This window comes from Lissotriton vulgaris, chromosome 4_1 (assembly GCF_964263255.1).
Source record: "Lissotriton vulgaris chromosome 4_1, aLisVul1.2, whole genome shotgun sequence".
NCBI lineage: Eukaryota > Metazoa > Chordata > Amphibia > Caudata > Salamandridae > Lissotriton > Lissotriton vulgaris.
The window spans coordinates 1699829354-1699856995 of NC_141691.1; the positions used below are offsets into that span (position 1 = coordinate 1699829354).

Here is a 27642-nt window from a genome sequence, read left to right on the forward strand (position 1 = left end):
AAAAGGGCCCTACGAGATGAGCGGATTCAATATTCTTTGATGTTTCCGGCCCGACTACGGATTACTTTCGATGGCACAATGCATTTTTTTGAGAACCCGTTGGAAGCATGGGACTGGCTGGAAAATTACAAGACAAGCAAGAGGCCGGCTGGGGAAACTGGGGCGCTCGTGCCCTCAAGACGGCTGCATCAGCCCCGCCACCCTGAAGACACCCAGCTTTTCCTAGACGGAGAGGGAGAGAAATTAAGCTCTACATGCAGTGTCAGAACTGCTCTGGAACCATGAGAAGGGATCAGGGACTGGCACAGAGACAGATAAATCTACTGAGGGCGCAAACACTGATGAGTCCCAGGATAGTGACATGCAGATGCCACATGTCACGCCAGGCACTGCTGATGATATTGCTTGATATTGTTAATTTACATCTCATTGATTTGTTTCCTTTGCAGGCCTGCTGGACGAGTTGTGTGCCATTTTGATGCTAGTATTATACGTATTTTGCTTTTATTGTGATATTGATTGCGGGCTGTAGCGGGTGGGAGTTTGTATACTTCTGCTGGTGAGAAAATTCCCAGGGGTGGGGGCAGATTGCAATACGTGGGGCACGGCCATGAATGATTCTTCATAATCCTATTGCTGGTAATTGACAGACTCGAGCCACTCTTCCCCATTGTTCCTCTGTAGTTACTAGAGGGAAGTCAGTTTAGAGTAGTTTGGATGGGAGCTAGTTTCTTAGTACCTGTCTTGGGGTGGGGTTGTTGGGATTGTTTTCTTTGTTGTAAGGGAATGTTTCAGGGTATTTGGCGTAACCTTTTAAAACTAGCTGTTCAGAGCCGGTGTGGAACAACACCATGGGTTCGATATCTGATTTGAAATGTATATCTTGGAATGTCAAGGGTATGCACACCATGTTACAGAGACATAAAATAGATGCGTACTTAGTCCGTAAGGAGTCCAACTGGCTTACCTTCAGGAAACAAACGTAGCACCAAAAGAGGATGTGGCATTGCAGCGTAGATGGAGAGGGCAGCTTTTTTGTACGACTTACTCCGCCTTTGCACGGGGGTCTTGATATGGGTCAGGGTGGGCATCCCTTTTCAGCCCACTCGTCAGCTGAAGGATCCTGAGGGCCGCTATATGCTTGTAGCAGGTCAGCTGAATGGTAGGGACGTGGTGCTGGGCAGCATATATGCACCAAACATGGAACAATCTGCCTTTTTCACAGAATTGTCTGGGAAATTCGCTCCATTCTTAACTGTGTCAGTGCTTATGGGTGGGGATTTAAATTCTGTCACGGATGTCCTACTGTATAGATCTCATCCTCCCCTCCCGGAAGCACCTATCCATACTCTTTCAAGGATTAGGTGGGAATGACAACATAGGTGAGGACTGATAGACACCTGGAGGGCGCACCATCAGGCCACACAGGATTTTTCTTTCTTTTCTGCTATGCACAACCTCCATGTTCAGCTTAATGTGATGCTTTGCTCTCCTGACATACATACTGTAGTACAGCACAGCAAATATCTCACTAAAACATTATCTGATCATAACCCGTTATTATTATGTGTGAATCTGTTGCCTGATCGTCCCAAGATCCCGAATTGGTGCTTCAAACCAGAATTGTTGGAGGATCAGGCATTTCACGAGGGGGTGGGGACTAGCATTACCGATTATTTTCAGAATATTACTGGAACTGCCTTATCGCGGGCAGTGGAGTGGTACGCTTTACAATGTGTGATACAGGAGCATTGCATAGCGCACAAGCTGGGAGTGCGTAGAGTATTATTGCAAGATTTAGAGAGGTCGGATCAACAGTTGTGCGACATTGAAAGGGAGAGGCCTGAACATCTAGATCGACAACAAGACTTAATAGCAGAAAGGAAAGCGGTTGCAGTGCAGTTGGAGCAGTTGTGCTGCTTTGATTATAAAAAATATGCATCGCGTGCTCATGCAGAGCGCAATAAATCTGGGGCGTTATTGGCATGGCTAGCTAATCCAGTGCAAAGAGGGACGGTCATTCTAGAACTCCATGCCCCAGATGGGGAGGCCCATTACACACAGCAGGGCATAAATGACCTGTTCTTTGTTTATTATGACGATCTATATAAAAGCAAGGAGGCCCTGGGCGAAGAGGCCATTCAGGAGTTTCTGGAGGTGGCAAATCTTCCAGCACTAGATAGGGAGAGGGCGGAGCTGCTGGGTCAGGACATCACCCTGGGAGAGGTCCGTGGTGCGATTAAGCATATGGCCCGGAAAAAGAACCCTTGGGTGGACGGCATCCCGGTGGAATTTTATAGTGCATATGTCAACCTGTTGGCCCCTAGGCTAGTAGCACTGTATAATACTGCAAGAAATATATGCCGGTTGCCTGCCACCACTCTAGAGGCGTTAATTATCCCATTGCTAAAACTGGGGAACCCTCCCCATGATAGGACGGCTTATCGCCCATTATCAATGCTGACCACGGATTATAAAACTTTAAGTCTGATTCTGGAAACCCGGCTACTCCCATATATGGTTCAATTAATACATACGGATCAAGCAGGATTTATGCCGACACGGAATACGGCCCAGAATGTGTGGCGCCTTATTAATATTTTAGCAGCTGACACCTATCACAAAGTGTCTGCTGCTACATTGGCAACAGATATTGAGAAGGCCTTTGATAGCTTGGAGTGGCTATATTTGTTTCAAGTTATGCAGTAATTTGGATTGGGAGATGGCTTTGTAGATTGGACATCTCTTTTGTATTGTCAGGCCAAAGCGTGGGTGAAGAAGGGAGAGGTGATATCAGACACTTGCACTGTGGGTCAAGGGACGATACAGGGCTGCACCCTTTCCCCTCTATTGTTCGCCCTGGCCATGGAGCCGCCGGAGGCATGGGCTAGGATGGGCCTGCATTATTCAGGATTATGAGTGCAAGAGCAAATTCATCATATCGCATTATATGCTGATGATCTCCTTATGTTTTTGGCTGATGTGGAGAGCGCCCTTTGGGGTGCAAAGGATTTATTGGAGGACCTTGGCATGGTTTGCCGGTCTCAAGGTAAATTGGACAAAGACTTGTCGGTTCCCTGCCGTGCTGCAAACCGAGGGCCCAGTATCTATGCAAGATGTACAATGGGAGCCTCAATGTGTGACGTACCTTGGCACTCGCATTTATCATACCCAAACTGATCTATTGGAGAGTAAAATTGGCAGGGCCATCATAGTGCTTAAGGGTTACATTGAGTTTTGGGGCACGCTCCCACTTTCGTTGGCTGGACGAGTGGCCATTCTCAAGATAATAGCGCTCCCCAGGCTGCTGTACTATTTTAGGACGCTGCCGATCTGGATCCCAGATTCTGTTTCTAAGCAACTCCAGTCGGTGGTGGTTGGGTTCCTTTGGGCTGGGGGACGACGGAGGGTGGCTCTTAACACACTAATGAGACCATGATCGGAGGTTGGGTTGACGGTCCCCGATTTTGAAATGTATTATTTAGCGACACAGCTACAGTGGCTTCCTCAGGCGGTGGCACGAACGTTCCGAAGAGCTGATGATGAGAAATGGAATCAGATAGATAGGCAAACGCTTTCCAAACTATCATTGCAATTGCCACTCCCTGCCTCCTCCCTAACTCGAGAGATGGGGGCGTTTAAACTCTGCTGGAACAGAAGTCAACGGCGCACACAAATAGTGCGACCGTATGCCCCTGGGATCCTGCTGGAGGTGTGTGTTGCACTACCGCATGCCGTTAACTGGGCGGCGCTAACTGCCAGTAAGTATCTCAGTGAAAAAGCTTTCAAAATGGCAGCCGCAGCAATTATCTGATGCCAGACCACCTTTGAGGAAAAACACTGCTTGTGAATGAAATGCTTTCTAAACCAGTGCGAAATGTTCAGCAGCATCACCCATGCTGAGATTGGGTTGTGCTTTATTGTTTTCAGTGGCAGCTGGTGACATTTTAAAGTGGTGAGGCATAAAAGTTGCGGGCAGTGCACTGTGGTGAGCGAGCTTAGCGTGCGAGCCCGAATGTATCAAGAAGCGTTTTGGGGGGTTTTCCTCCGAGAACATTTTGAAAAAGAGCGGCCAAATGGTGCATTTTCAAGGACATTTCAGAAAGCATTAATGTTAATACAGCAATTGGGAAAGTGAAGCAATTACATCAATGTAGAGATTTTGTATGATAATATAATGTAGGTTGCTGCTTATCAATATAGCCACAGATCTTCAATATAGACTTAAAAGAATGGGTTCCTGTTGCCCACTCACATTCAATGTCGAGAGGCTTAAGGCACATTCTTACTAATACCTCTGCAACTTTGATTGTGTGCTCTGTGTTCCCCTGCAAATGCCCTGTAAGTTCTTTTTCCCTAATTTATGTAATGGTCTCAGAATAATAGCCTGAGGACAATATGGGTAAAGTGTGCAAAGCAGAGTTTGGCAAGCACAGGAAAACAGCACTAAATGTGGAAACCCAGGAAGTAAACACAGTCAAAGAGAGCTATGGAAATGCAGCACTGAAATACACACAAAGCAGAGAATAAGAATCAGCGGAACAACACACTACGATATTGTACACTTTGGTATCCTATTAGAGTATATACAATGCGCCAATTAGCATAAAAGCACAGTACCTACGTTTTACAAATTCCCCGACTAATCATTACACTGGTGTGCTTTAAATCCATACATTGTCTTTTAATTCTATGAAAGTTAATCCCTGCGTTCAGCTATGGTGAGAGACATAACATTAGGATACTATAAATGTGGAGGTAAAGTAAAATTATGTTTCCATAAATATAACCGGAGACAGTGTTTTTATTACCTAGCATAATTTTCATAATCACAATACTTCATATTTCTTAGCTCAACATTGTAAAGTCACTGCTGCATAAATCATTGACAACCTAAATAATACAGTTAACACCCCCCATAAAAATAACTTGTCCCAGTGTCATTTGCCTATATCTTCAGTTCCACTGACGCTGAAAAGTGCCAATGCTAACGTTATTTAAAATCGATTTATATTTGTCACCTCTAAACCAAAATATCAGGCAAAATTTCATCTCATAAGTTATCTTTTACTGTAACTTTCTCGCTTTTAGTTTTACCACAAATGTAAACACATTCATGGTTCAGCTATTGTCACATATTGTTTCAAATACCGATCCATCTCATTTCTGCACAGTTTTGATGGTTTAACAGTGGCATGTGACATTTCCCAATCACTATCAGTATTCCATACCATACGCTTTTCACTCACAATGACAAAGACTATTTGTAGGAATCGTGTTTAATCGAAACACTTTTATGCCAAGAGCCCTTTGGAGGGAAGTGAAGCTCTCGCACCAGTTCTGCCTTACTTAAAAATAGATTGGAGCCACGATGTATGGAACAAAAATACATAACACGCGCCTGAAGTTCTGAGCTGTGAAGGATGTCTGTCACACCCCTAGGCTTGTTTTCCACCCTTTCCTATTCATTGTAGACAGAAACAATGCCATCTTCGTAGAGGAAATAGGCAATACAAACTGGTGCAGGATTTCCTATTTATAATGTTTCCATTCTTATCATAATGGGTGCGGGGAAAGCGCTTGGAGGGCTAGATTTCACTGAGTATTTTAATATTTTCTCGTGCCTGGACCTTCCTAGTGTAGACAGACGCACGGTTAGACATAAAATATATGTCTCTAAATATATGGAAATTTTATATATTGTTGAAATCTCTACAAAGTGGTATGGAATCATCAAAGTTTGTCAGGAATATGTAAGCAGGCCTTCTTGAGTTTAATTCCAGACAATTATTTTTTAATTAATGGTCTTTCCCCAAAAAACTTTATTGCCAGTGTAATCTCACTTTTTACTGTATCAATAAACGCGAACACACCTGCACAATAAAACCAAGTTAATATGAAGCAAGTCATTCATGCTTTTACGGGCCAGCCTGACACCCATTATTCGCAGGTCGTGTAATAGGTGTGTAGTAACGTGTTGGGAAGGTGAAGGGGGTGGTAGGCGGGAAAATACTTTTTTTTTGCGAAATATTCTAATTGTACCCACTAGTGCATCGATACATGCAATCAAATAATAATCCATACAAATATAAAAGGGAAATTACTGAGAATGTAGTGCCATACAGGAAAACAAAATACACACATAACACTTTATCGCTAAAAATGGCCCTAAGGTCTAGTTAAGAAGCAGAGGTGCCCACATATTAGCCACTATATATGGACTCCAAATAGCAATTACATAAAGCATAATAGCTTCTGCGGCCCATCCAAAAGGAATGATTTGCCCTCACTAGTAATGAGGGTCAGACAGGGATAGAAACTACGCCCTGACAGCAAAACAAAAGTGCCCCCCATTTGCAAATTGAGTAGTAAAAAAAGTGGCCTTTGTTCAGAAAGCCCCATCTGTGGTTTCTCCAGTAAGCCTCCCATGTGTGTGGGACACTCACGCCAAAGTCATTAACACCCTATCCAGTCAAATTGCCACTGCTAGCATCCCAAGGAGACTTTGGAAAACAGCATTTATTGGTAGGGAATTGAGAACCCCTGTGACTAGAGGAAGGATAGCGTTTGAGAGAGGCAGGGCTTTAAGTGGGACGGGTACTGCCAGTGCTGAGCACCAGCAGTTTTTAAAAGGGGGCCTCGAAACGGGCCCATATTTTGCTCTGTTTTATTCCCTGGCACAGACGGTCCATTTTTTTACTGGACTGCAGTGACAGCAGGCACATCGATGTGCACATGCTCATTTCGCTCACTTCTCACTAGTGGAGAAGTTACTGCATGATGTCATGCCAGGTGAGTACCGTAGGGCAAGGGAAATCCTTTAAAGGAAGTAATTTTCTCTCTGGATTTTCCTTCTCTGTTTGCAACTCAGGAGCTGCAACATCGTCATGGTGTCAGCTATTGAAGTGGGGGTGTCGTGAAAGGTCCTCATAGCCCCTCTATGCTTTACAGCACGGGTACTCATAGTACGGCACATAGGCCGCCAGCGGCCCGGCAAGCCTTCCTTGGCGGCCTGCGGACCTTGCAGACATCGTACCAGTGTGTTCTTTTGTTTTTCTTTAAAGAGTGTCAGCAAACACCGCTGTTTGCAGGTTGCAGCAGCACAGACTCCGAGAGACTCTGATCTATGGGGGCTGGGTGATTCCAGCCGTAGTCAGAGTGGAGATGCAGTGGCGCTAAGAAGAAGTGAAATACAACAAAGCCTCATTAACAAGTAAATGGTCTTTTAAAGACTTGTGAAGTACTCTGGTGCAGCTGTGTGTGTGCGCCCGGAAGCTGTCTCAGAAGGGTCGGAGAGGATTCTACTTCTTTCAAGCAATATATGCAATTTTTAGTACCATTGATAAAGATTACATGTCCACATTTAGAACATTTATAGAAGACATTTATTAATGGCCTAACATCAGATTTGTCCTACAAAAAAACACTGCCGCCCAGCATATGACCGAGGCACCAGCAAGGTGTATCCCATTTCACTCAGGCCATATGGATTCAAAACAATTAGCAATTCCCGAATCTCTGATTTACGTTCCTCATTAATGTACATGTTCATGACGTGAGACAGACAGGGACAGACTGACAGAGACAGAGACAGATAGACGCAGAGACAGATAGAGGCAGAGACAGATACAGACATATAGAGACAGAGCCAGAGAGAGGCAGAGACAGGGACAGACTGACAAAGGCAGAGACAGACAGAGGCAGACAGTGATAGAGAGAGAGAGAGACAGAGACAGACAGAGGCAGACAGCTATAGAGAGAGAGAGACAGAGAGAGAGACAGATAGAGAGACAGAGACAGATAGAGGCAGAGACAGACAGAGACAGAGATAGAGACAGAGACAGACAGAGACGGGGACAGACAGAGACAGATAGAGGAAGAGACAGGGACAGGGTCAGAAAGATAGAGGCAGAGACAGACAGTGACAGAGAAACGGAGAGGGAGACAGAGACAGGGACAGACAGAGACAGGGACAGACAGAGACAGATAGAGACAGAGACAGGAGCAGACAGATAGACAGAGATAGGGACAGACAGAGACAGAAAGAGGCAGAGACAAGGACAGACAGATAGAGGCAGAGACAGACAGAGGCAGAGAGACAGAGAGATGGAGAGGGAGACAGAGAGGGAGAGGGAGACGGAGGGAGACACAGGGAGAGAGAGGGCGAGAGAGGGAGGGAGATAGAGTGAGGGAGACAGAGGGTGACAGAGGGAGGGAGGGAGGGAGGGAGAGGGAGGGAGACAGAGAGAGAGACAAAGAGAGAGGGAGACAGAGGGAGGGAGAGGGAGGGAGACAGAGTGTGGGAGTCAGGGGGAGACAGAGGGAGGGTGACAGACAGAGGGAGACAGACAGAGGGAAACAGAGGGAGGGAGACAGAGGGAGACCGACAGAGAGGGAGACAAAGGGGGGGAGAGAGAGGGAGAGAGAGGGAGAGAGAGAGTGAGACAGAGGGAGGGAGGCAGAGGGACAGAGACATAGGGAGACAGAGAGAGGGAGACAGAGGGCGACAAACAGAGGGAGACAGGCAGAGGGAGGGAGACAGACAGAGGGAGACAGACAGAGGGAGGAGGGCGACAGAGGGAGGGAGACAGATAGAGGGAGACAGACAGAGGGAAACAGATGGAGACAGACAGAGGGAGGGAGAGAGAGGGAGGGAGACAGAGAGAGAGAGAGAGAGAGAGTGAGTGAAATGGAGGGAGACAGAGAGAGAGAGAGAGGAAGGGAGAGAGAGAGATAGAGAGAGGGAGGGAGACATAGAGAGAGAGGGTGGGAAACAGAAGGAGGGAGAGATGGAGAGAGGGAGGGAGACAGAAAGAGAGAGAGAGAGAGAGAGAGAGAGAGAGAGAGAGAGAGAGAGAGAGAGAGAGAGAGAGAGAGAGAGATGTGTGTACGCCGAGTCTGGTGGCTCAGTGGAGGAAGGCGTCCGCTGCAGGGGCCTGTGTTCAACCTCATGGTCACAGGTTTTTGTTTGCTCTAGCCCCAACCCGCCCCCATTGATGCGGTCCTCGGCCACAAACAACATTGTAAATTTGGCCCCCGAGAGAAAGTTTGTGAGTACCCATACTTTACAGGGTTGGTGCAGACAGGAAATGTGAAATGTTGCAGCTTGTGACCTTGAGCAATTAAACTTTTCGATTTGCAAATAAGTTTGTTCAAAATCCATCGGAGAGAAATAAAGTATCTGAAGCGAGGGCCTTCTACTCTTGAACAAAAATGGGCATTAATTGATGTAATTGGGTGCAAATCGACAATCGATTGTAGCACATTCTTTGCGGTCAGCAGTGAATTGTGTTTGCAGTTTTTAATGGTTTGTGTTTCCCAGAGTAACTGTCATTCAGAGTGATAACTACGGTGCTGGGTTTTTAGGTATGTTCAGGAAGATTGGTGCTCAGACTAGTATGCGTTTCTGAGTTATGTGTGATATCGTTGTAAACGGTGCCGCCAGTTCGGGAGAACTACCCATTAACCCCCGTTGTTATTGTGAGTCAAGAACCCACAACGGTTTGATAGGCACAGTCCGGGGCACACATGGTGAGGATACAAAGGAGTTGCAGTAGTCTCTACTGATTAAGTATTTCGAGGTCGGCACCAGTGTGTTCTTGAGCAATATTAAAGGAGAAAAGATCATATGGAATGAAACAATCAGCCGACACGTGTTTCGTCACAATGCATAGGCTTATGACTCTTCAGGGCTGCTACACTGTTGAGTGTTGAAGGGCGGTGTGCCAATCCGTGGGCTCAAGAAGTCGGATGAGGGGGGAACTTGAAAGTTAAAATGCAGGAACAGAAGGCGTGTGCGCCAAAACTGAGGGTCGTGAAGGTCCTACTCTAACTTGTGTCAAGGAGGCAAAGAATTATCTCTAATCGTTGGCTGGTGGTACGGAGCGAGTGCGGGGTCTGAAAACCGGATGAGGCCTTATACTCGATTCTACACACAGGGTGTGTGCAGGAGGGCGGGTTCACAAGTCTGTCCGGTGGTGCGGAGCGAGTTCGCCAGTTTGCTACTATGGTGGAGAGGTCTGAAGATCCGAGGTCGGTTCCTGCATCTGACTTCTTGAGCCCACGGCTTGGCACACGCCCTTCGCCGCTCAACGTTATACCCCAGGCCGGATTAGATTTCTCTACCGGCACTGAGGAGCCTTAATCCCGGACCTTCAAACAGTGTAGCAGCCCTGAAGAGTCACAAGCCCATGCGTTGTGACGAAACGTGTGTCAGCTGATTGTTTGACTCCATATGATTTTTTCTCATTAAATATCGCTCAAGAACACACTGGTGTCAACCTCAAAATACTTAATCAGTAGAGACTACCTCAACTCCTTTATATCCTCACCACGTGTTCCCAGGTCTGTGCCTAACTGTCATTCAGACACCTGGCAGGCATGGAATGAGAGAGTCTTGGCTGGACCCATGATTGTCCCTTACCATTGAGCGCATGGCTGGTGAGCTGCTGTTTGTGAACAGTGGGGATGTGAACTGTTGTTAAATTCATGTATAGGAATCACTGTTCAATCTTGGTTTGATGATTTATGCAATTGTTAAGGACACAAAGTGATTTCACCACATTAATAGTGATAAGCTACAGAGGAGAGTAGGATTGTGGACATTGACGCTAAGCTCTACTGGTTTTGTTGGATGCTCCCAGTTTTAGAAGTAGTTCACAAATGTAATTATTATAATACGACAGACTGCAGACACATTTTTTTCAATATGCTTTTTGTCAAACTGAGTAAATACTGCTAAACTCCGCATCCCTACTGTGTGTATTGTTTGTTAATGTCAGTGACATATTTTAGCTTATTTGATTTGTCTGTATTTTAGTTGTTGTTGTCGATGCAGAAAAAAAAAATCCCTATATTACCTTCCTGTAAACAATATAGTCTTGAGGAAAGGGAACAGTCCCCTCTAGGGCTAGCCGTAGCCAAACTGTGCTTCAATAATTGTACCATTATATTGAGGCAGGACACAATGCTAGTTCTCCTGATTTAGTTCATGCCCCTAATTAGATTGACCACATCTCTTTAAGAGATTTGCCACGCCCCTTTTAGAACACCCCCAGCTTTTTATCCCACTTAAAGCCCTGGAAAGAAGTAACTTGGCAAATGATGTGTGCAGCAGTTATCATGGGTCAGATGGCAGTTTTATTTTCAAAGTACAACTGGACCGCCTGCCGGAGCACACCCAATAGGACATGATACAGGTCGTTACATACCATAGGAGACATACTCCTTGTGCTGCATTGTGTGCCCATTGCAACCTACCCTAGACTACACAATGCTGCTTGCTAAGGCATCCTACTAAATATATATAGATGCTCACAACAGCAGCCCACATGAAGTCCCAAATCTGGTCCATCGCCACAAAACCGGCACACAAACAGCCACAAAACTAGCCCAGACAAGGACCGGTCCATCTGACACTGCCAGATCCGACCCTCTGATAATTAATCTCACATGCAAATGAATGCACATAGTTGAGAGTTACAGGTGCCACAACCGTCACCCATTGTTTCGCAAAGACATTAGCAGTGCTGACTATGTTAATACTTGCGTATCTTAATAGCTATGCACACATAGGTATACAGATATTTTTTAATATCAATGCACGAGTTTGCATAGGATGATGTTTTGGTATAGCATACATATTGCCCAAGTCAGTGTTTTGTTAATATATTTTATTTTTAATGGCTGATTTTTTGGCAGCAAGCAGCAGGCATTTAGAAGCCTGTGTTGCCAGGCAAACTTGATATATTATACCGTAGTCTTAAACCGCGATAGTGATAAATTCGACTCTCAGACTGGCGCTGTGAGACGACTCGGAGCTGCGGGGAATGGATGAGGGGGAGTCTGCGGGAGGGGGCGAGCACCAGGCAGTAAGATAATCATGTCGGAGAGAGATTCAGCCAAGCTGACAGGCTGTGGCGCTGTCGGGAGACACTAGCAGCAAGGAGCTGAGAGCAAGTCATCCGGGGCAGAGACAGCATCCAGCCAAGCGTACGGAACAGCACTGTACATCCACGCGCCGCCAGCCAGCCAGCAGCGCAGTTCTCTCAACTCTGGACCAGACGGCAGGCAGGGTCTGCACGCGCTCAGGCACCGCCAGGTCCCCGCTCTCCGCTTCCGTAGGGCCTGCGTGGATCCCCAGATGTCTTCATCCTCCGCAACCAATTCTTCGGAGGAGCTCAGCTCGGCTCTGCACATGACGAAGGGCATGTCCATCTTCCTTGACGTGAGTAAAAGTTTCGTTTCCAAAAGAAATGACGAGAATTGCTGCAGAGCACGTTACCCACCCGTGTGTGTTGTGTTTTATACTCAGACGCAATTCTCTCTTTCTCTAGTCTTCTGTGCTAGCTCGCGCCAGTCCGCTGCTCGTTTCAAATAAAATGCATAGTGTGAGGAATGAAACTTGACAGCAGGTCATAGGAAAGAGGCAAATCAGATGGTGCCTTGAAATGGCCTCCCGGGAGACGAATGATGTATATAATGAGTGCAGAAGGAATGCTAGTTTATGAGGTTGTCCATATAGCCCTGATTCTACGTGAACTCGGCGAGAAAACATGGGTTTGTGACTGGTACAGTTACTTGGATCACCATGTGTGTTTTAAGACTGTGCATATATTATACACAGTAGAGCCAACACCACCAATTAATAGCTTTGCTAAACATGAGTTTATTGCAAATCCGCAGCCAGCAATGATTAGAAGAACACTGCAAGTTTGCGGGTATGAGTTTTAAACAAACATTTTCTTTTCTGTAATTTGGGGATACAATTCCCTTTGTATTTTCTGTTGGAATGTGGGGCACAAGGGCCATCTCTGTGCGCGCGGGCAGTTTTAATGCTGAAAGGCTGAGCCTCTCTTGGGGCATGCTCTCCTCCAGCGCCAGCGCAGCGCATCCAGTGGCTGTGACTGTGAGAGCTGTGGCTGCGACTGCGAGCGAGGCTACCTGATGGAGGCGAGTTCACTGCATCTGTAAATGCCACCACTGCAGGTGTTCAAGGACCAGTGCTGTGGCGGGCACCGTTCTCCAGAAGTCAATAGCAAATACTGCAGCGGCAGATTCTACAGCGGGTAAACCCTGTGCAAGAAGAAAAACATTTATTTGTAATCCGGTTTTTGTGAACTTCACTGAAACGATGACTCAGGCTGATAGTCGGGGCTGTGTTTGAATTGCAGCAATACCTGCAGGGTTGCGTTACTTGTATTGCTGTCCGGATTAATGCATTTCTAAAAAGGGAGAGTGTGGACAAGATGTGCAGCCTTCTTTGGAAGTTATTAACCGCGCAAAACAAGATTGTACATCCTAAACAAATGAGAGCCATTCTCTGGTACCCCCAGTGACAGCAAGCATTGGCAGAGTCAATCAGTTTAACCTGTTGTGGTATATAGTATTTGTGTATTGATTTAATAGCTGTTTAGTCTTTATCTCTTTTAATATGTAGTTTTTCAAGGTAATAATTTATATATTGTACATTTATACAGCACTTTTATCCGAAGCGCTTTATGTAGAATATTCATAATATAATTTTCATTTATAGAACATATAGGTCAATAATTATAAGGCAATTATAATGATAGAATGATTATTACTAGAGTAGAATGCCTGCTCATTTTTCTGACCTCGGAAGGATGAGAGGATGAGTCAACCTTGCCAAAATTCAACTCTATGATCTGCCGACCAGACACAGATGTCAAGAGCAAATGCTGAAATCACTGAGCTATTTTACTAGCCTGATGATTTGTCCACAGTTCTAAAATAGTAAACACAGCTTTTCTAAAAGCCAGTCCTCAAATTATTTTCGCATCTCTACATGTTAAAGTAGCTAGTAGTTATACACGATATGTTTTCTTTAGAATCAAATATACAATGATCCGTTTATAATTCCCGTCACATACTTGCAAATAGAAATCCAACACGCCTCCACATCTGAGACCTTAAAAACCCATTAACTGACACCTTAAGGCATAAGGCTTGACAATTTTAACAAATGCGACTTTTATAGGGTAAATCATTAGCACACTGAGTTTGAGGCTGGAAGTTGTTTTGTAAGACTTGGGGCCTTTGTTCCACCCTTGAAGAATGGTATGCAGCGATTCCGCACAGACTGAGTTTTTGAAACTGTCTGGAGTCTCGATGTAAATTTAGTTGAATTTCGAGTTAAACCTCTGGAATGGGGAATAACTGTGTGAACAAGGAATGCAGTGTATACCGGCTTCCCTATTCCGGAGGTTTTAATGCAGACATTTGTCACTTCCTTTTAGCTGGTGGTAAATGTCTGCAGGGGTCTAATGCGGGTCAGGGGCTGGAGGAAAGGGGATGGAGGGCGTAATAGAGAAGGGAACGATTTCGCCTGATATTACATGCTCTCCCGTGCCTTGACCGAGGGTCGGGAGGGGGTCGCTGAAGCCTTTTCCCTCTGGGATTATACCTGTGGGTAAAACCGTGTCCAGTGTTCGTGCACCCAGTAAATCCAGGTGCAGAAACACCAAATGAGTTATAATTGTGCGGATAGGAATTCCACACATTCCAATGTGCACAACTTGTAATCAGGGCCCTAGTGTGGCAAGATTAGTAGTTTGTTCAGTGGTGGAGTTTACGGATTGCATAGGAGCAAATGCAGGTCCAGAGACTAAGGGGAGTGTATTGTGCAATAGAAATCAGGAAAGAAGCAGATGAAATCTGTCTGAGGTTTCCATCTGCCTTCTATGTCTATTTATCTAGGTCACTATATGTTAGTCTTCTCCCTGGGATCCTTGTAGCCATAAATGCTCCCCAGTAATCATAACACCCACACTCAGTCTGCAACACAATCCTGGCTTCCTTCAATCTCCAGGTAGCTTAATCGAGTGGGTAGTTCAATGGAAGGTTGTGAAAGTTGAGGCAAGGGACAGTATATCACAATTATCACAGCTATGTTACATTGGAGCCTGCAATGCCAGTGTGAGCACTCATCTCAAATTTCTAGTCAACTGTAAATGTTGAATGACACAGCTGTATGACTGTATTAACTTATTACAGTTGAGTTGTGGCATCATAATTTCTCCAAGCTAGAGTCAGCATCCAAGCCAAAAGGCAGATAGATCACTGAGCACCATTAGAGCTACAGTTTGAGCAAGGAAAAGGGGAACTGGATTTTCAATCTTCTGGTCTTTATTTTTCTTAAATGTACAGTGATAAGTAGAAAACAGATATTTATGGGACTTTTAAAAAAAACATTAAAGGTGATTACAGGATAAATAAAATATTTCTGCATTTATCTATACTTTGCAAGCCCCATAATTTATTTAAGTCTCAACTAACATTAAACTAATTTGAATATCTTCTTTTCAACAAATTACTAACTGCTTTTTGGTGTGTTTAGTTTCACTGTACAGATTCTACTTCTATTCTTCGTGTCTACAAGCACACTTTTTTATTTCATATGAATTATCAAGACACCATGGATCGAAGAGGTTTGCAGGGAGGTTGATGATGTGACCATGTATTTTAAGGAGAAATATACAATTTACTATATGTTAGAACATTAGTGCAAACTCTTAGAAGTCCTTGACCTTATAAAGGAACACGATCTTCGGTCTCGTTCTAGTATATGGTTACAGAACTCCTGTCTGACTTTTAATATCCTTACAATGTATGTCAGAGGTTTCTATATCCCATATATAATAGAGAGGAATGCCCCCCCAGTGTTGGTATTTTATGTAAAATGAGAATACTTTAATATTGTCTCAAATGTTAAATATATCTATATCTGTAGATATAGATATATAGAGACATTGATATATAGATATCAATATAGATACATGTTAGACAGTGACAGTCACCACTCTGCAGCTATAGTTAGGTCAGAGTTTCCATAGGGAACGTGGGAAAGGGGAGTATTATGTGATGATGCTAGTAAGGCTTTGTTTGAAGGTGGGTTATTGGTAGGGGTAAATAAGCACGTACCACCAGTAATAAGTCACTAACATGGTATAGGGTCCATCAAAGATATCAATAAATTAGTTCCTCGGTGGCTGTAACCGAGCTGTAGGACCTAACTTAGTAGACAGGTATGTAAAGCATTTAAAAACCACCAATACATTGAATAAGTAAGACACAACATATAATAAAAATCCCACACTAATGTATAAAAATAGTAAGTATTGTTATGAACAGATAGACACCAAAAGGTAAAATATCCAGTTTAAAGAACCGGAGATATGAATATTCAAAGAATTACCACTTTATGGTTTATATCTCTTTATTGATTTTGTAATCAACATTAAAAGGTAAGGAGCAGTGTTACATACACATTTAAGGTCCATCTCCCAAGGGCAGTATGCGTTGTAGTATATCAACCTTCAACTCCCCCTATCTCCGGACCTAGTGACTTCTAAAGAAGGAAGAAAGAAATAAAAGAAAGGGAGGGAGATCTTGGGCATCCACATACAGGGAGATGTCTTACGTCGCAATCACTAAGTTGTGGCTGCGAGGGTCTCCCGGGCCACAGCCAGTCGCAAGAATGGTAGATATTTGGGACACATAAGCTTCCAGAATTCTGAAGGAAGCAGGGTTAGGAAGGTCGCCCACAGTTTGAAAAATGAAGCACTTTGGATGGATAAGGAGAGAGAAATGCGTTCCATCCCTAGTATGTGCCAAAGCCAGTGCAACCAACCTAAGTGTGTGGGTAGAAGACCCATACCCGGGGAAATAAGATTATTTGCAGGGCCTCCCCTAGAGCCAAGCCGATCTGTCTGCCCTGCCTCGACCTAAAGGGAAAAGGGGGAGGATGGGGAGGCCTAAAACTATGTACACTGGAAATCTGGAGAGTTCCGTGTCAAAATGGGTATCAATATCTGTGATTACCTGCTCCAAGTATTCATGTATTTTCGGGCGGTCTTACAGAATATGCAACAGCGTGGCAGGGCGCCCGCATTGGAGCCAACACTCTGATGATCTGAACAGGATATAGTTGTGCAATCGGTGCAGTGTGTAATGGCTATAAGTAATGATTTTTGTGACGTTTCAATGCTAGCAATGTTATGGGCAGTGTGTCTTCCTCAGTAATAGATATCTCCCCACTCTTTTACCATTAGTTCCCTACCTATCTCGGTCTCCCACTGAAGCTGACTCTTGGGGTTTGGGAATCTCTGTAGTTGGGCCTATTAGTTGATACAGTTCTGAAATCATGCGTTTGTCAGATGTCTTGGCTAGGAGCCAGTGTGCAAATGGAGTAAACTGCCGATCGCCTCCGGTGCGGACGGAGGGATGCATCAACTAGTGGCAGATCTGCATATCGCGCCATCGCTCCAAATCTGGGAGCGGAAAGTCAGTACGCAGGGTTTCGAAAAGAAGGTGCCCCCACGTCAAATAGGTGGCCCACTGACCTCTAGCCTGTCTGGCTCCATACCATATATGTCGAATCTTGTAAACCGGGTTAAAGTCCGGATTTTTAACTATGGGTGTGAAGGGTTAAGGAACGGATGTAAAGTCCCTCTGTGTCACTAGTCCATCCCATACTGTCCGTTATACCCTAGTTATAGGGGAGAGGTGGAGGGTTTTGGGTCTTGCTTCTTTAGGAAGGAAAGGGATGCTCCATAAGGCCTGTCCAGCCAGTGCCCTCTCCATAAATAACCAGCGCTTTTCAGATTCTGTACCGGACCATTCAACAAAGACCCTGAGCTGGGTGGCTTGATAGTAGTGCTGGAGGTCCAGGAGACCCAGGCCACCCTCCACAGAGGCTCTATAGCCAAGGTCTCTATAGAGACACAGGCATGTGTCTGCTCACACAAATTTATTTATCTACTGTTGGAGGTAGCATACTGTTCCAGGAGAAGGTAGAACAGGGAGTGCCTGAAGGAGGAACAGAATCTTGCGGAGAGTAATCATTTTAATTGCTGAGATTCACCCTAGCCAGGATAAAGAGTAGGACCACCAGTGGCGCAGGTCCAACTTGATCTGCTCAGTCAGGGTCTGATAATTGAGGGCTGCAGTCTCAGCAATGGTAGGGGTGAGAAGGAGGCTGCGGTAGGGGATGGAGATTGGGGTCCATTAGAGAGGCAGTGTTCGACGCAGGGCAGCAAAGGTATGTGGGCGAAGGGTAAACTTGGGGGCCTGCAATTCATGTACTTTTATCTTAAAACCCGACTCTAAGCTGAATTTTTCCAATGTGGCTAATATCGCAGGCAGTGAAGTGAAAGGCTCCTCCAGGGACACCATGACGTCATCCATGTATAAGCTTATAAAATGCATTTCTCCTCAGAATTGGATTTCCTGTATCTGCGGTTTCTTGTGGGCTTTATGAGCCATAGGTTTCATGTAGAGAGCAAACAAAAGGGGTGACAGTGGATACCCATGTCTCGTTCCTCTGCGAACACTGAATGGAGTGGAGCCTCATCCATTGACCCAAACACCGCCTTGGGCCGGGTATAGCTGCAAAGAATCAACTTTTGAAAGCGATCTCCCAGGCCAAAGTGAGTCAAGGTTGATGTGAGGTATGGCCAGTGGACTCTGTCGAATACTTTCTCAGCATCAATGGATAGAAGCATTCTCTCCTGTTCATACCGCTGGGATTTATCAAATAGGTGTATAACACGTCTGGTGTTATCGCTACACAGCCTTGAGGTAAAAATCCCACCTGGTCCGGATCTATAAGACTCAGGAGTATGGGATTGAACCTGGCAGCAAAGAGGCCTGTGAAGTGCTTAAAATATGTGTTTATGAGGGAAATGGGGTGGTAAGATGAGCACTGGGTTTTGTCCTGCCTTGGCTTATGGCTTACCACTATCACATCCTGAAGCATGTGGGCCGTAGAGAAACTGTGTCTCCAATTGCGTTAAATAGTATGGTGAGGAAGGGTGCTAAGTTTTGACTAAAGACTTTATAGAAGGAGGCTGGAAAGTCATCCAGGCCCGGTGACTTGGATTGCTTTGGGTGATAAATAATTGAAATGACCTCCTCAATTTGAAATGGCTGGTCCAGCTCATATGCTTCAGCATCTGTCCGAGAGGTAGTGGCAGCCTCCTTTAAGTATGCTGGAGCTGCTTCTGGGTGGAGAGCCTGTGCCGTGTATAGGGTCTGGTAGTAGTCCTGGAAGGATTTTAGAATACTCATGTCATCTGACCATTCCTGTCCCTCTGCATACATGATTTTCAGGACTCCTGATTCTTGGTGTTGAATACAGAGCAGCAGATAGACAATATTGCTGCTTCTGCAGTTGTTAAGACTTTTTGCTGTCAGTGTGTGGCCATGGTATACAATCGTTTTTTCCACTATGCAATGTACACTGCCCGGGCTGGAGAAAGGCAGTAGCAAGCCACATGGCTCCCCTTGTTGTGAGGCTAAAACCACAGAGCACATGTCTCCTGAAGTGAAGCGTTGCTCTGCTTATTGTCTTGCGGCGTGTGGGCAGCTGCAGTCCCTTAGTGCGTGGCAGAACTTCAGGCCTATGCAGCAGGTCCACCAGTAGCAGGAGCAGGAAAGTCTGACTTCACCCCACCCTCCATGTAGGCTTGAGGGCTACGCTGCTTTTGGGCTGGAAGAGGGGGAAGGCCAAGGCCGCTCACCACGCACCAGCACTGTATTCCCTCTGATGACCCACTTCCAAAGGTCCAAAGTGAGGGAAACCCTCTATCCCATGCATGACATACACCGAAGACAGGACAGTGGCCTGAACAAATCACAATTTGATCCGCTTAGGTGTTGTCCTTTTAGGGATCCCAGCAATCTGATGAACGTACGTTTCGGTGGGTATAATTAGCTTCCACCCTCATGAGGACCACTCTTATTGGCTAATTTCAGGTGAATGGGTTGGGGTTCTCTGCTGTTTGCCCCGATATAGGCAGGAAATATATTTGAAGCAATACAAAAAGCTGTACAGATTATGTATCCTTGCATATGATGCTGCCGGACCATTATTAGTACAGACGCTGCTGTGTTGTTGTTAAGGGAATTGTTTTTTACATGTATCCAAAACCAGCTAGGATGTATATGTATTTACTTTACATCTGGTGGATGTATTAGATCCTATACTTATTGGGGCAAGTTTCCTCTGAATAATTTCAATTTGGAACTTGTGAAAAAAGTTGCCTTGCATGTCTCCTTCTTGCTTTCAAAAACATCAGGGGTAGCCCTTAAATCCAAAACGTAGGAGTGTTAGGGGGTGGGTACAAGTTGCCGATGAACTACTTACCCCAACGGCTAATCCACTCCTGAAGTGACCACATCTGGGAGTGTAAGTCACTGTTTATAACCAGAGTCCACTATTTCTACACCTTTAAAAAATGTCAGAAGTCTCCCATAGTTGTACATAGCAGGCAGCACACAGTAGAGGCATGGCTAGCCTTTTGTGGGTGTACACCTCCTGCATAACCAATGTCCCGCCTGGCCGGGAGCAAATGTGCCAGGGCATGAGGAGGGCTGTTTCCGCCTTTGCTAGACAGCCCAGATGCCTATCAGAGGCAGTGCAGCCTTTGAAGCTCACCACCTTGATATGCCACTTCACTAGCCATCCTGAGGGGGGAGGTGTGACTTTCTTCCTGCTCAGCCCTTTGTTCCTGACTCCTAGGAGTGTTCACACTTCCTAGCAGGAGGTCAGAATCCTGTCTTGGCAGCAGCAAGCACAGGCTGTCAGCCATGGCACATGAAAGGCTGAGGCAACTAGGTGGGCATGCCACATCGCCCTCGACACAAGATTCACGTCAGGGGTGAGGAGGCATGTTGTTTGATACCAAACTTGACATATTTAGGTGGTACCATAATGGAGCTAACAACCTAATTTTTGCCCCGGGTGCCAGCCCATGTTAACCTATGGACCATCTATAACTTAAAGAATCCTTTAATGGTAAAGGCCCCTATAGGGACATATAAGCTTGCACCTACATGCCCACACTTTTAATATAATGCACCCTACCTCCTGGGCTTAGGAGGCCTTCCTTAGTGGCGACTGACACATATTAAAAATAGTGCATTGGCTTTGACACACATGATGAGGGCAAAGTTGAGTTTGAACAGTGTGCATAGCTCCTAAAGTCTGCAATGGCAGGCCTGCTGTCAGTAGTTTACTTGAGTCACTCCGTGTGGCACAAACAGGGCTTCAGGCCCTGGTGACCCCTTTAATACCCTGCCTTGGGTACCACTGGTACCATATGCTACAATCTTGTAATGGGGTTAAAGTCCTTGGCAATTGGGGTTACCAATTCACACTTAACAGTTTTGGTGAAAGAGCACTGGCACTGGGACCTGGTTAGCAGGTTCCAGTCAGAGTCAAAAACCAGCATCAATCAGTCCAAAGGAGGGCAAAAAGGGGGGCACATCTGCAAAAGGTCCTGTTTTGTGACATATAAGAAGAGCATTTTTTGATTCACTAAAACGTGGGTGCCATTTGATAAGTATGCACAGCACCTTCAAAAAAACCTCACCTAACTTGATGGAAAGAGGTGTTCGGGGTGGGCATGAAGGAGCTAAAAAGTCACAGAACAGAATGCACACATGACTTGAGAATAAGCCCACGCTTCACCCCACATGCCTATGTTTTTAATATCCCAGGCTCACTGTGCCACTGGATTCAAGCTGTCCTGGCTGATGAGGGAGGAATCCTTTAAACCGGTCCAAGGATGCTTATTTCCAGTAAAGGGAGGACCTGGCTTGGCAGTTTGGGCTGGACTGTTCACATGAGGCACAGCATCAAGACTGATTTGCATATCGCCAGGTCTAAACTGGGGTGGCATGGTGAGCAAAAGAATGATGGATTTAACCCAGATCTCTTGACTGGGGGGAAATCATTTGATTTATTCTGTATTCTGTCCATCAATTGTGTGTCTTTTGCTTTCTCATCCTAAGTGCGCCTGGAATGCCCAGACGTGCGTCCTGGGCTCATTGTGCCATCCTAGGATGCCTGTTTCCAGTGCAGGGAGGACCTGCTTGGCAGTTCGGTCTGGACTGTTCCCATAAGACACAGGGTCAAAACTTATTTGCATATGGCCAGGTCTAAACTGGGGTGGCATGGTGAGCAAAAGAATGATGGATTTAACCCAGTTCTCTTGACAGGGGGAGAATTTTTGATTTGTTCTGCATTCCGCCCATCAATTATGTGTCTTATGTTTAGAATATGGCAGTCTGGTCAGAGTTAACTTAGGACTCCACAAAGACAGCAACAGATGGAGTCTAGTTCTCATTGTGGTTAAGATACTAATCATCTTAGCCCACCATTGGTTGGATGTAGGAAAGGTTTCCTCTCACCTAACTAAAAGCAAGCATACTGCTTGAGAAAGATAACATTTCATTGAAGCAAAAGCCAACCTGTAAGTCACTTGAATAGAGGATCTCTTGTCATCTCAAACAATGTTTGTTAAAGGCACTGTGTCCTTGTTTTGTCCTGAGGATGACCTTACCAATTTTGGCCGAAATACATTGACTAATATTGTTATTTAGTCCCGTGTTTCTTTATGAGACAACAAAGACTTTGGATTAGCTCCTATGAATTGTTGGACTGTAATCAATAAAATGGCCCCACACTGTTGGCAGGTATGTAGGAATGATGAGACTTTCTCTTGGTGGATTTTTAACACTGAAGTTATAATTGTAAGCACCATTGTATTTAAAAGTATACAAGAGCATTAATGTGATAAATTCTGCCTTTGGTATCTATGGTGTGCATATGTAATACATCTTAAATATGAAAAACAAATTTCACCTCTCTACGAAGTTGATGCAATAACATGATTGTATATTAATTTTGTGAACTTATTGAAAGAATATTTTCAAAATAATGAGTTGTGCCACAATAATAGTACTAGTTAGTGTTTTTGACAAGTAACCTCTATAGGGACTGTTTGTTTAATTTGGAGTTAAGATAAAAAGGTTAGGTACATCTGTATGGTAGGTACTGAAGCAGTCCTGTGGTACCAAAAATATAAAAAAGTAGGAACTTCTGATCGGCCAAGGGATGTTTTTTCCCATTGGTCATTTAGTACTGTGGTACTGGTCTCCATCTCATGATGCTGAGCAATCTGATCAGCTGGCCACAATTCTAAAGAATATATTGCAGCTGCCACTGCTGGGCCTATGATGGCTCGGGGAGGAGGACGGGGTGCCCGAATCTCCTTTTTTTGATAAATCCGACCACAGGAGTTGCTGCCGGGGGCCTATTTTGGCTTGGGGAGGGGGGGCTGCTTGCCTTCTTTAATAAACAAAAGCAGCTCCGGACGCAATTTATTTTTGATCCCTCTGGTGGGCCGTTTGATCGCAGCAAAATATTACCAATTCTTTTTGTACCCCCATGAAGCCTAGTTGGGCAAACATTCTCTACCCTGGTGCCTTATATTTCTTTTAATTTAAAACTTCAGAACAGAGGGCTAAGCTCTAAGTCCTGTAATGGCTGGCAGCAACATTTTTCTGATGTTGCTGGCGGATGTATGTCAGTACAACGCGATCTTTTAGATCGCGGTACTTGACATCGCAGGTTTTACAACGCAAGTCGTTACAACGACTTGCGTTGGAGGGCGCGGATTTCGGAATTTTTAAATTTTATATTCCAACACCAGTCCCCGTAACAGTAGGGAAGGTGTTGGACTATAAAATTAAAACATTCCTTATCCCACAGCGCCATCCAGCGCAAGTCGTAGTAACGACTTGCGTTGTAACAGCTGCGGGGAAAAGGTCATGCGGTGTAAACACCGCGTTGTAAACGACGTTCCCCGTTGCTGGCAGCCACTCAGAGTGCTCGCTTCAGTGGGAGTCTGACTCCAGCAGGAGAAAAGTGTCCCAAGGGAAAAAAAGCTCCCTGGGCCAATTAGAATTCTCCATTTTTAAAATGGCACTCCCGCAAGAGTCTCTTAAGCTTCTTGTGGACTCAACTGTTTGGATATACAACTATTTTCAACTCTTCCTGTCTACAAAAACTATTGAACATAATTACACCAAATCACAAAAAGCACAATCTGCAGACAAAAATGTAGCTTTCTACCAAATTTGGTGTCATTTGGTTCAGCAGTTTTTACTGTATACCTACCTAAAGAAGTCTATGAAAAATGCATGGGGATTTTGCAATTTAATATCTACTTTATTTCTCGGATACCACTTGACAGGTCACCTAGAATCTTTCCATGCAAAAACTAGGCAAAAAGAGCTCTTTTTTAGAAAGTTTCAGTGAGATTTGTCTAACGGTTATTAGCAACACAAACAAAAAACATTTTCAATGGAAACGCTAAACATATATATATATATATATATATATATATATATATATATATATATATATATATATATATATATATATATATATATATATATATATATATATATATATATATATATATATATATATATATATATATATATATATATATATATATATATATATATATATATATATATATATATATAACTCCAAGACCTTCTCTGCAGAAGGGATTCCGTCCACACAGGTCCACAGGAAAACTTTCACTTTTATTTCAGCAGCCAGGGTCGGCATGACCGGTTTCGGCTCCTATGCCTTTCTCAAATGCCTTCTCCTTTTAAAATTACCTGCTGTCCGCTTTTAAATACACCTCACTTCGATTGGTGCAGGCACTCCGAAGGATGGGGAAAGTCTCTGAACTCAATGCTCCCAGACTCGGTGCTCCAAGCTCAGCTGCTGCAGGTACATTCGTGCAAGTGCTCCCCCCAGTGGGCTGTGCCTGCAGCTTCATTTCTCCTTCCCTGATGGTGTTCGTGGTGAAAACTGCAAGTTTGCCTGTGTCCTTCATCCTGCCTCCAGGTCCCATAAGGCATCATGACGCACTGATAAATGCTTTAGTTGCGATGTTTGTGCAGTCACTAAATTTTTCAGCATGCGCCTACAGTGTTAAGCTGTTTGTGCAGTCAGTTCAGTTTTAATCTTTATTTCGTTGACTTGCAACATAAAAGATACAGTAAAATATGAAAAGCATAATAAAATTCATCACATATGAAGCGTACAATTCATTATGTTTGAGCACCCAATTAAAGGAGCAACATTTAGTCATATTAGGACACATTAATTTACAATTGAATATTTGGCGCAGAAATGAATAAATATGTTAAAATGTTTAAAAATCACATTAAAAAAACATTAAATTGATTATAACAACCGGGAATTTGAGAAGACACAAATAGCTAGGCATAATTCATGATTTACAAAATATCAGGATGGCAGTTTCCCTTGTTTAAAATGGAAGATTTAGTTTCCTTCTAGTATAGTAAACGGACAGTAAAAATCTACTGATTCCGAACACAAGTACTTGGCTGGTGTCCGTACTTAGGATCCTACCAGCTTCCCTATGTGAAGTGGAACCAATGTTGCGGCACAAAGGGACTATCCATCTTTTCCTTGCCTTAACGTAGCTATGGCAGAAAAATAATATATGATAGATATCCTCCCTTTGGTTGTTAATACATAAACTGCAACAGTCATTGTCTGTCTTCCCCCAACTTTTCTCTGTTACTTTGGATCTCAATGTTCCATATCTAAATTTTAAATACAGAGATTTGGCCAAGGGTGGCTCGATTTCATCTAAAAATTGTTCAAAGGATGCCTCATTTTTTACCAAAAGGAATTTTTCTGTCAGAGGACCATGTGTTCTTATGTACACGGAATCGTTACTTACATATGACCAAAAGGACAGTTTGACTATTTTCTTAGAGGCTGAATTTAGAGATCCTGGCTCGTTCCAGAAGTGCATTAATCCGAGCTTAGCTAGCCAGGTTTTTACATGTTTAAACCAAAAGATTTTCCTGTCACTATCAAGTTCAAGGACCTCTTTCAAACCATTTTTGTAATCTGATAGTTCAATAGTTGTCCATAACCTGACCCACAACAATACTGGTCTTAATATTGCGTGATGGTCTGTATGTTTGAGATTTAGGTCAAGAAATAAGGTGATCAGTGGGGTATTAGTAGGAACTTTTAAAAGACCCCTAATAAACCTATTTTCGAGTGCTTCAAAAGTTTTCTTACATACTGGCCCCCAAATTTACGCCCCATACAGTGAGGCTGATTGAACCTTGTATCTAAAAAGCTCTACTGCTGGGGTGACCGCCTTATTGACACTTTTGTTGTGTCTCTGCAATATGGGAACACAGTTTTGTTTAAACACCAGTTTTGATTTCTCTAGTTGTGGGCCCCATCCCATTAAAGAATCCATCAGGACTCCCAGATATGTAAAACTGTGTTCATAGTCTAATTTTTGTCCGTTTAACATTAGATTCCTTTTAAAAGTTTTGTGCGGGTTTAGTGCCATGTATTTTGTTTTTTTTATATTGATTTCTAGTCCTTTCAGGATACAGTACTGTTGGAACCTATCCAGGAGGGTCTGAAGGCCGCGTGGCGTTTGTGAAATTAAAATGGAATCATCCGCGAAAAGGAGGGACGCAACACGTTCCCCTCCTAATCTGGGCGAATCATTCTCACAATTTTCCATATAGGCTGCGATGTCATTTACGTATAGGGAGAAAAGGGTGGGAGCCAGTATGCATCCATGGCGTACTCCCCGTTTTATGGGGATTGGGTTTGTAAGTTCCCCATTTGGGCCCCACCTTACTTTGGCATAATTCTCCTGGTGCAAGCCCATTACAAGTTTTAACAATTCGCCTGGCAGCCCTTGCCTATTCAGAGTTTCCCAGAGTAGATCACGGGGAATTAGGTCAAATGCTGCTCGCAGGTCTACAAAGGTCACATACAAGTGACCCTTGCGAATGATGACATATTTCCAATACAAGCAGCATAGCCTAAAAACCTGGTCTATGGTACTTGTTTTATTCCTAAATCCCGCCTGATATTTAGATAAGACTGACTCATCCTCCAGCCATGAATTTATTCGGTTTAAAATATGTCTAGCATAGATCTTCTGCGTTATGTCTAAAAGACTAATGGGGCGATAATTGGCTGGATCGCCACAATCCCCTTTTTTAAAAATGGTAATAATTTCTGCGCCGTTCCATGTGTCCGGAATGTGGTCACTGGCTGCAACTATGTTAAATAAATGGTTCAGATAGGGTGCCCAAACCTCGACATTGCACAGATAGAGATCTCCCGGAATTTTGTCTAGTCCACGCGCCTTCCCTTTCTTTACCATGGCAATTGCTATCTCTGTTTCATGTATATTAAACACTACCGGAGGGGTATTAGCTGGTATAGCGACAGTGGGTTCGTTTGTTGTGACCACATCAGTTGAAGTTTTAGCTTCATATAATGATGTGAAATGTTTAACCCAAGTGTCCTCGTCCAAGTATACCTCCCTGGAACCTTTCTCACGATTATTTCCCTTAGCTGCTATTTCCCAAAATTGTCTCTGGTCCTTGTTTTTAGCGGCTATTAGCATGCTGAGCCATATTTCCTCATCCCAAGAGGATATAGCTCTTGCTATGATTTTGTTATAGGCCTTCCTTTTATCTCTAATTTGTAATGGACCATCCCTTTTAACAGCATTAATCAGTGCAGTTTTAGCAAGACGGCATTTCCTGTTATACCAAGGTTTACCCTTGACTTTTGCGTTGATCGAGCCTGCACCTTTTTTAGGGATTTTTGTGAGAAGTACTAATAATTTGCTGAAGAGGGATTTATGCAATTCTATGAAATCTTTGGGATCACAGCTATACGGACAGTATGAGCTTAAGGTGTCTGCAAAGGTACTATACATATTGGCCAGT

General features: G+C 44.2%; 1 protein-coding gene across 1 annotated transcript in view; it reads left to right on the top strand.

Annotated features, from left to right (window-relative positions):
* Positions 1-11958: 11958 nt before the first annotated feature.
* The window catches only part of NECAB1 (N-terminal EF-hand calcium binding protein 1), a 1444409-nt gene continuing 1428725 nt past the window's right edge, over positions 11959-27642 (top strand). The window contains exon 1 of the mRNA XM_086967008.1: positions 11959-12226. Within this exon, the coding sequence (XP_086823134.1) occupies positions 12143-12226 (84 nt within the window). The 5' untranslated portion in view covers positions 11959-12142. The remainder of the gene's footprint in view (positions 12227-27642) is intronic.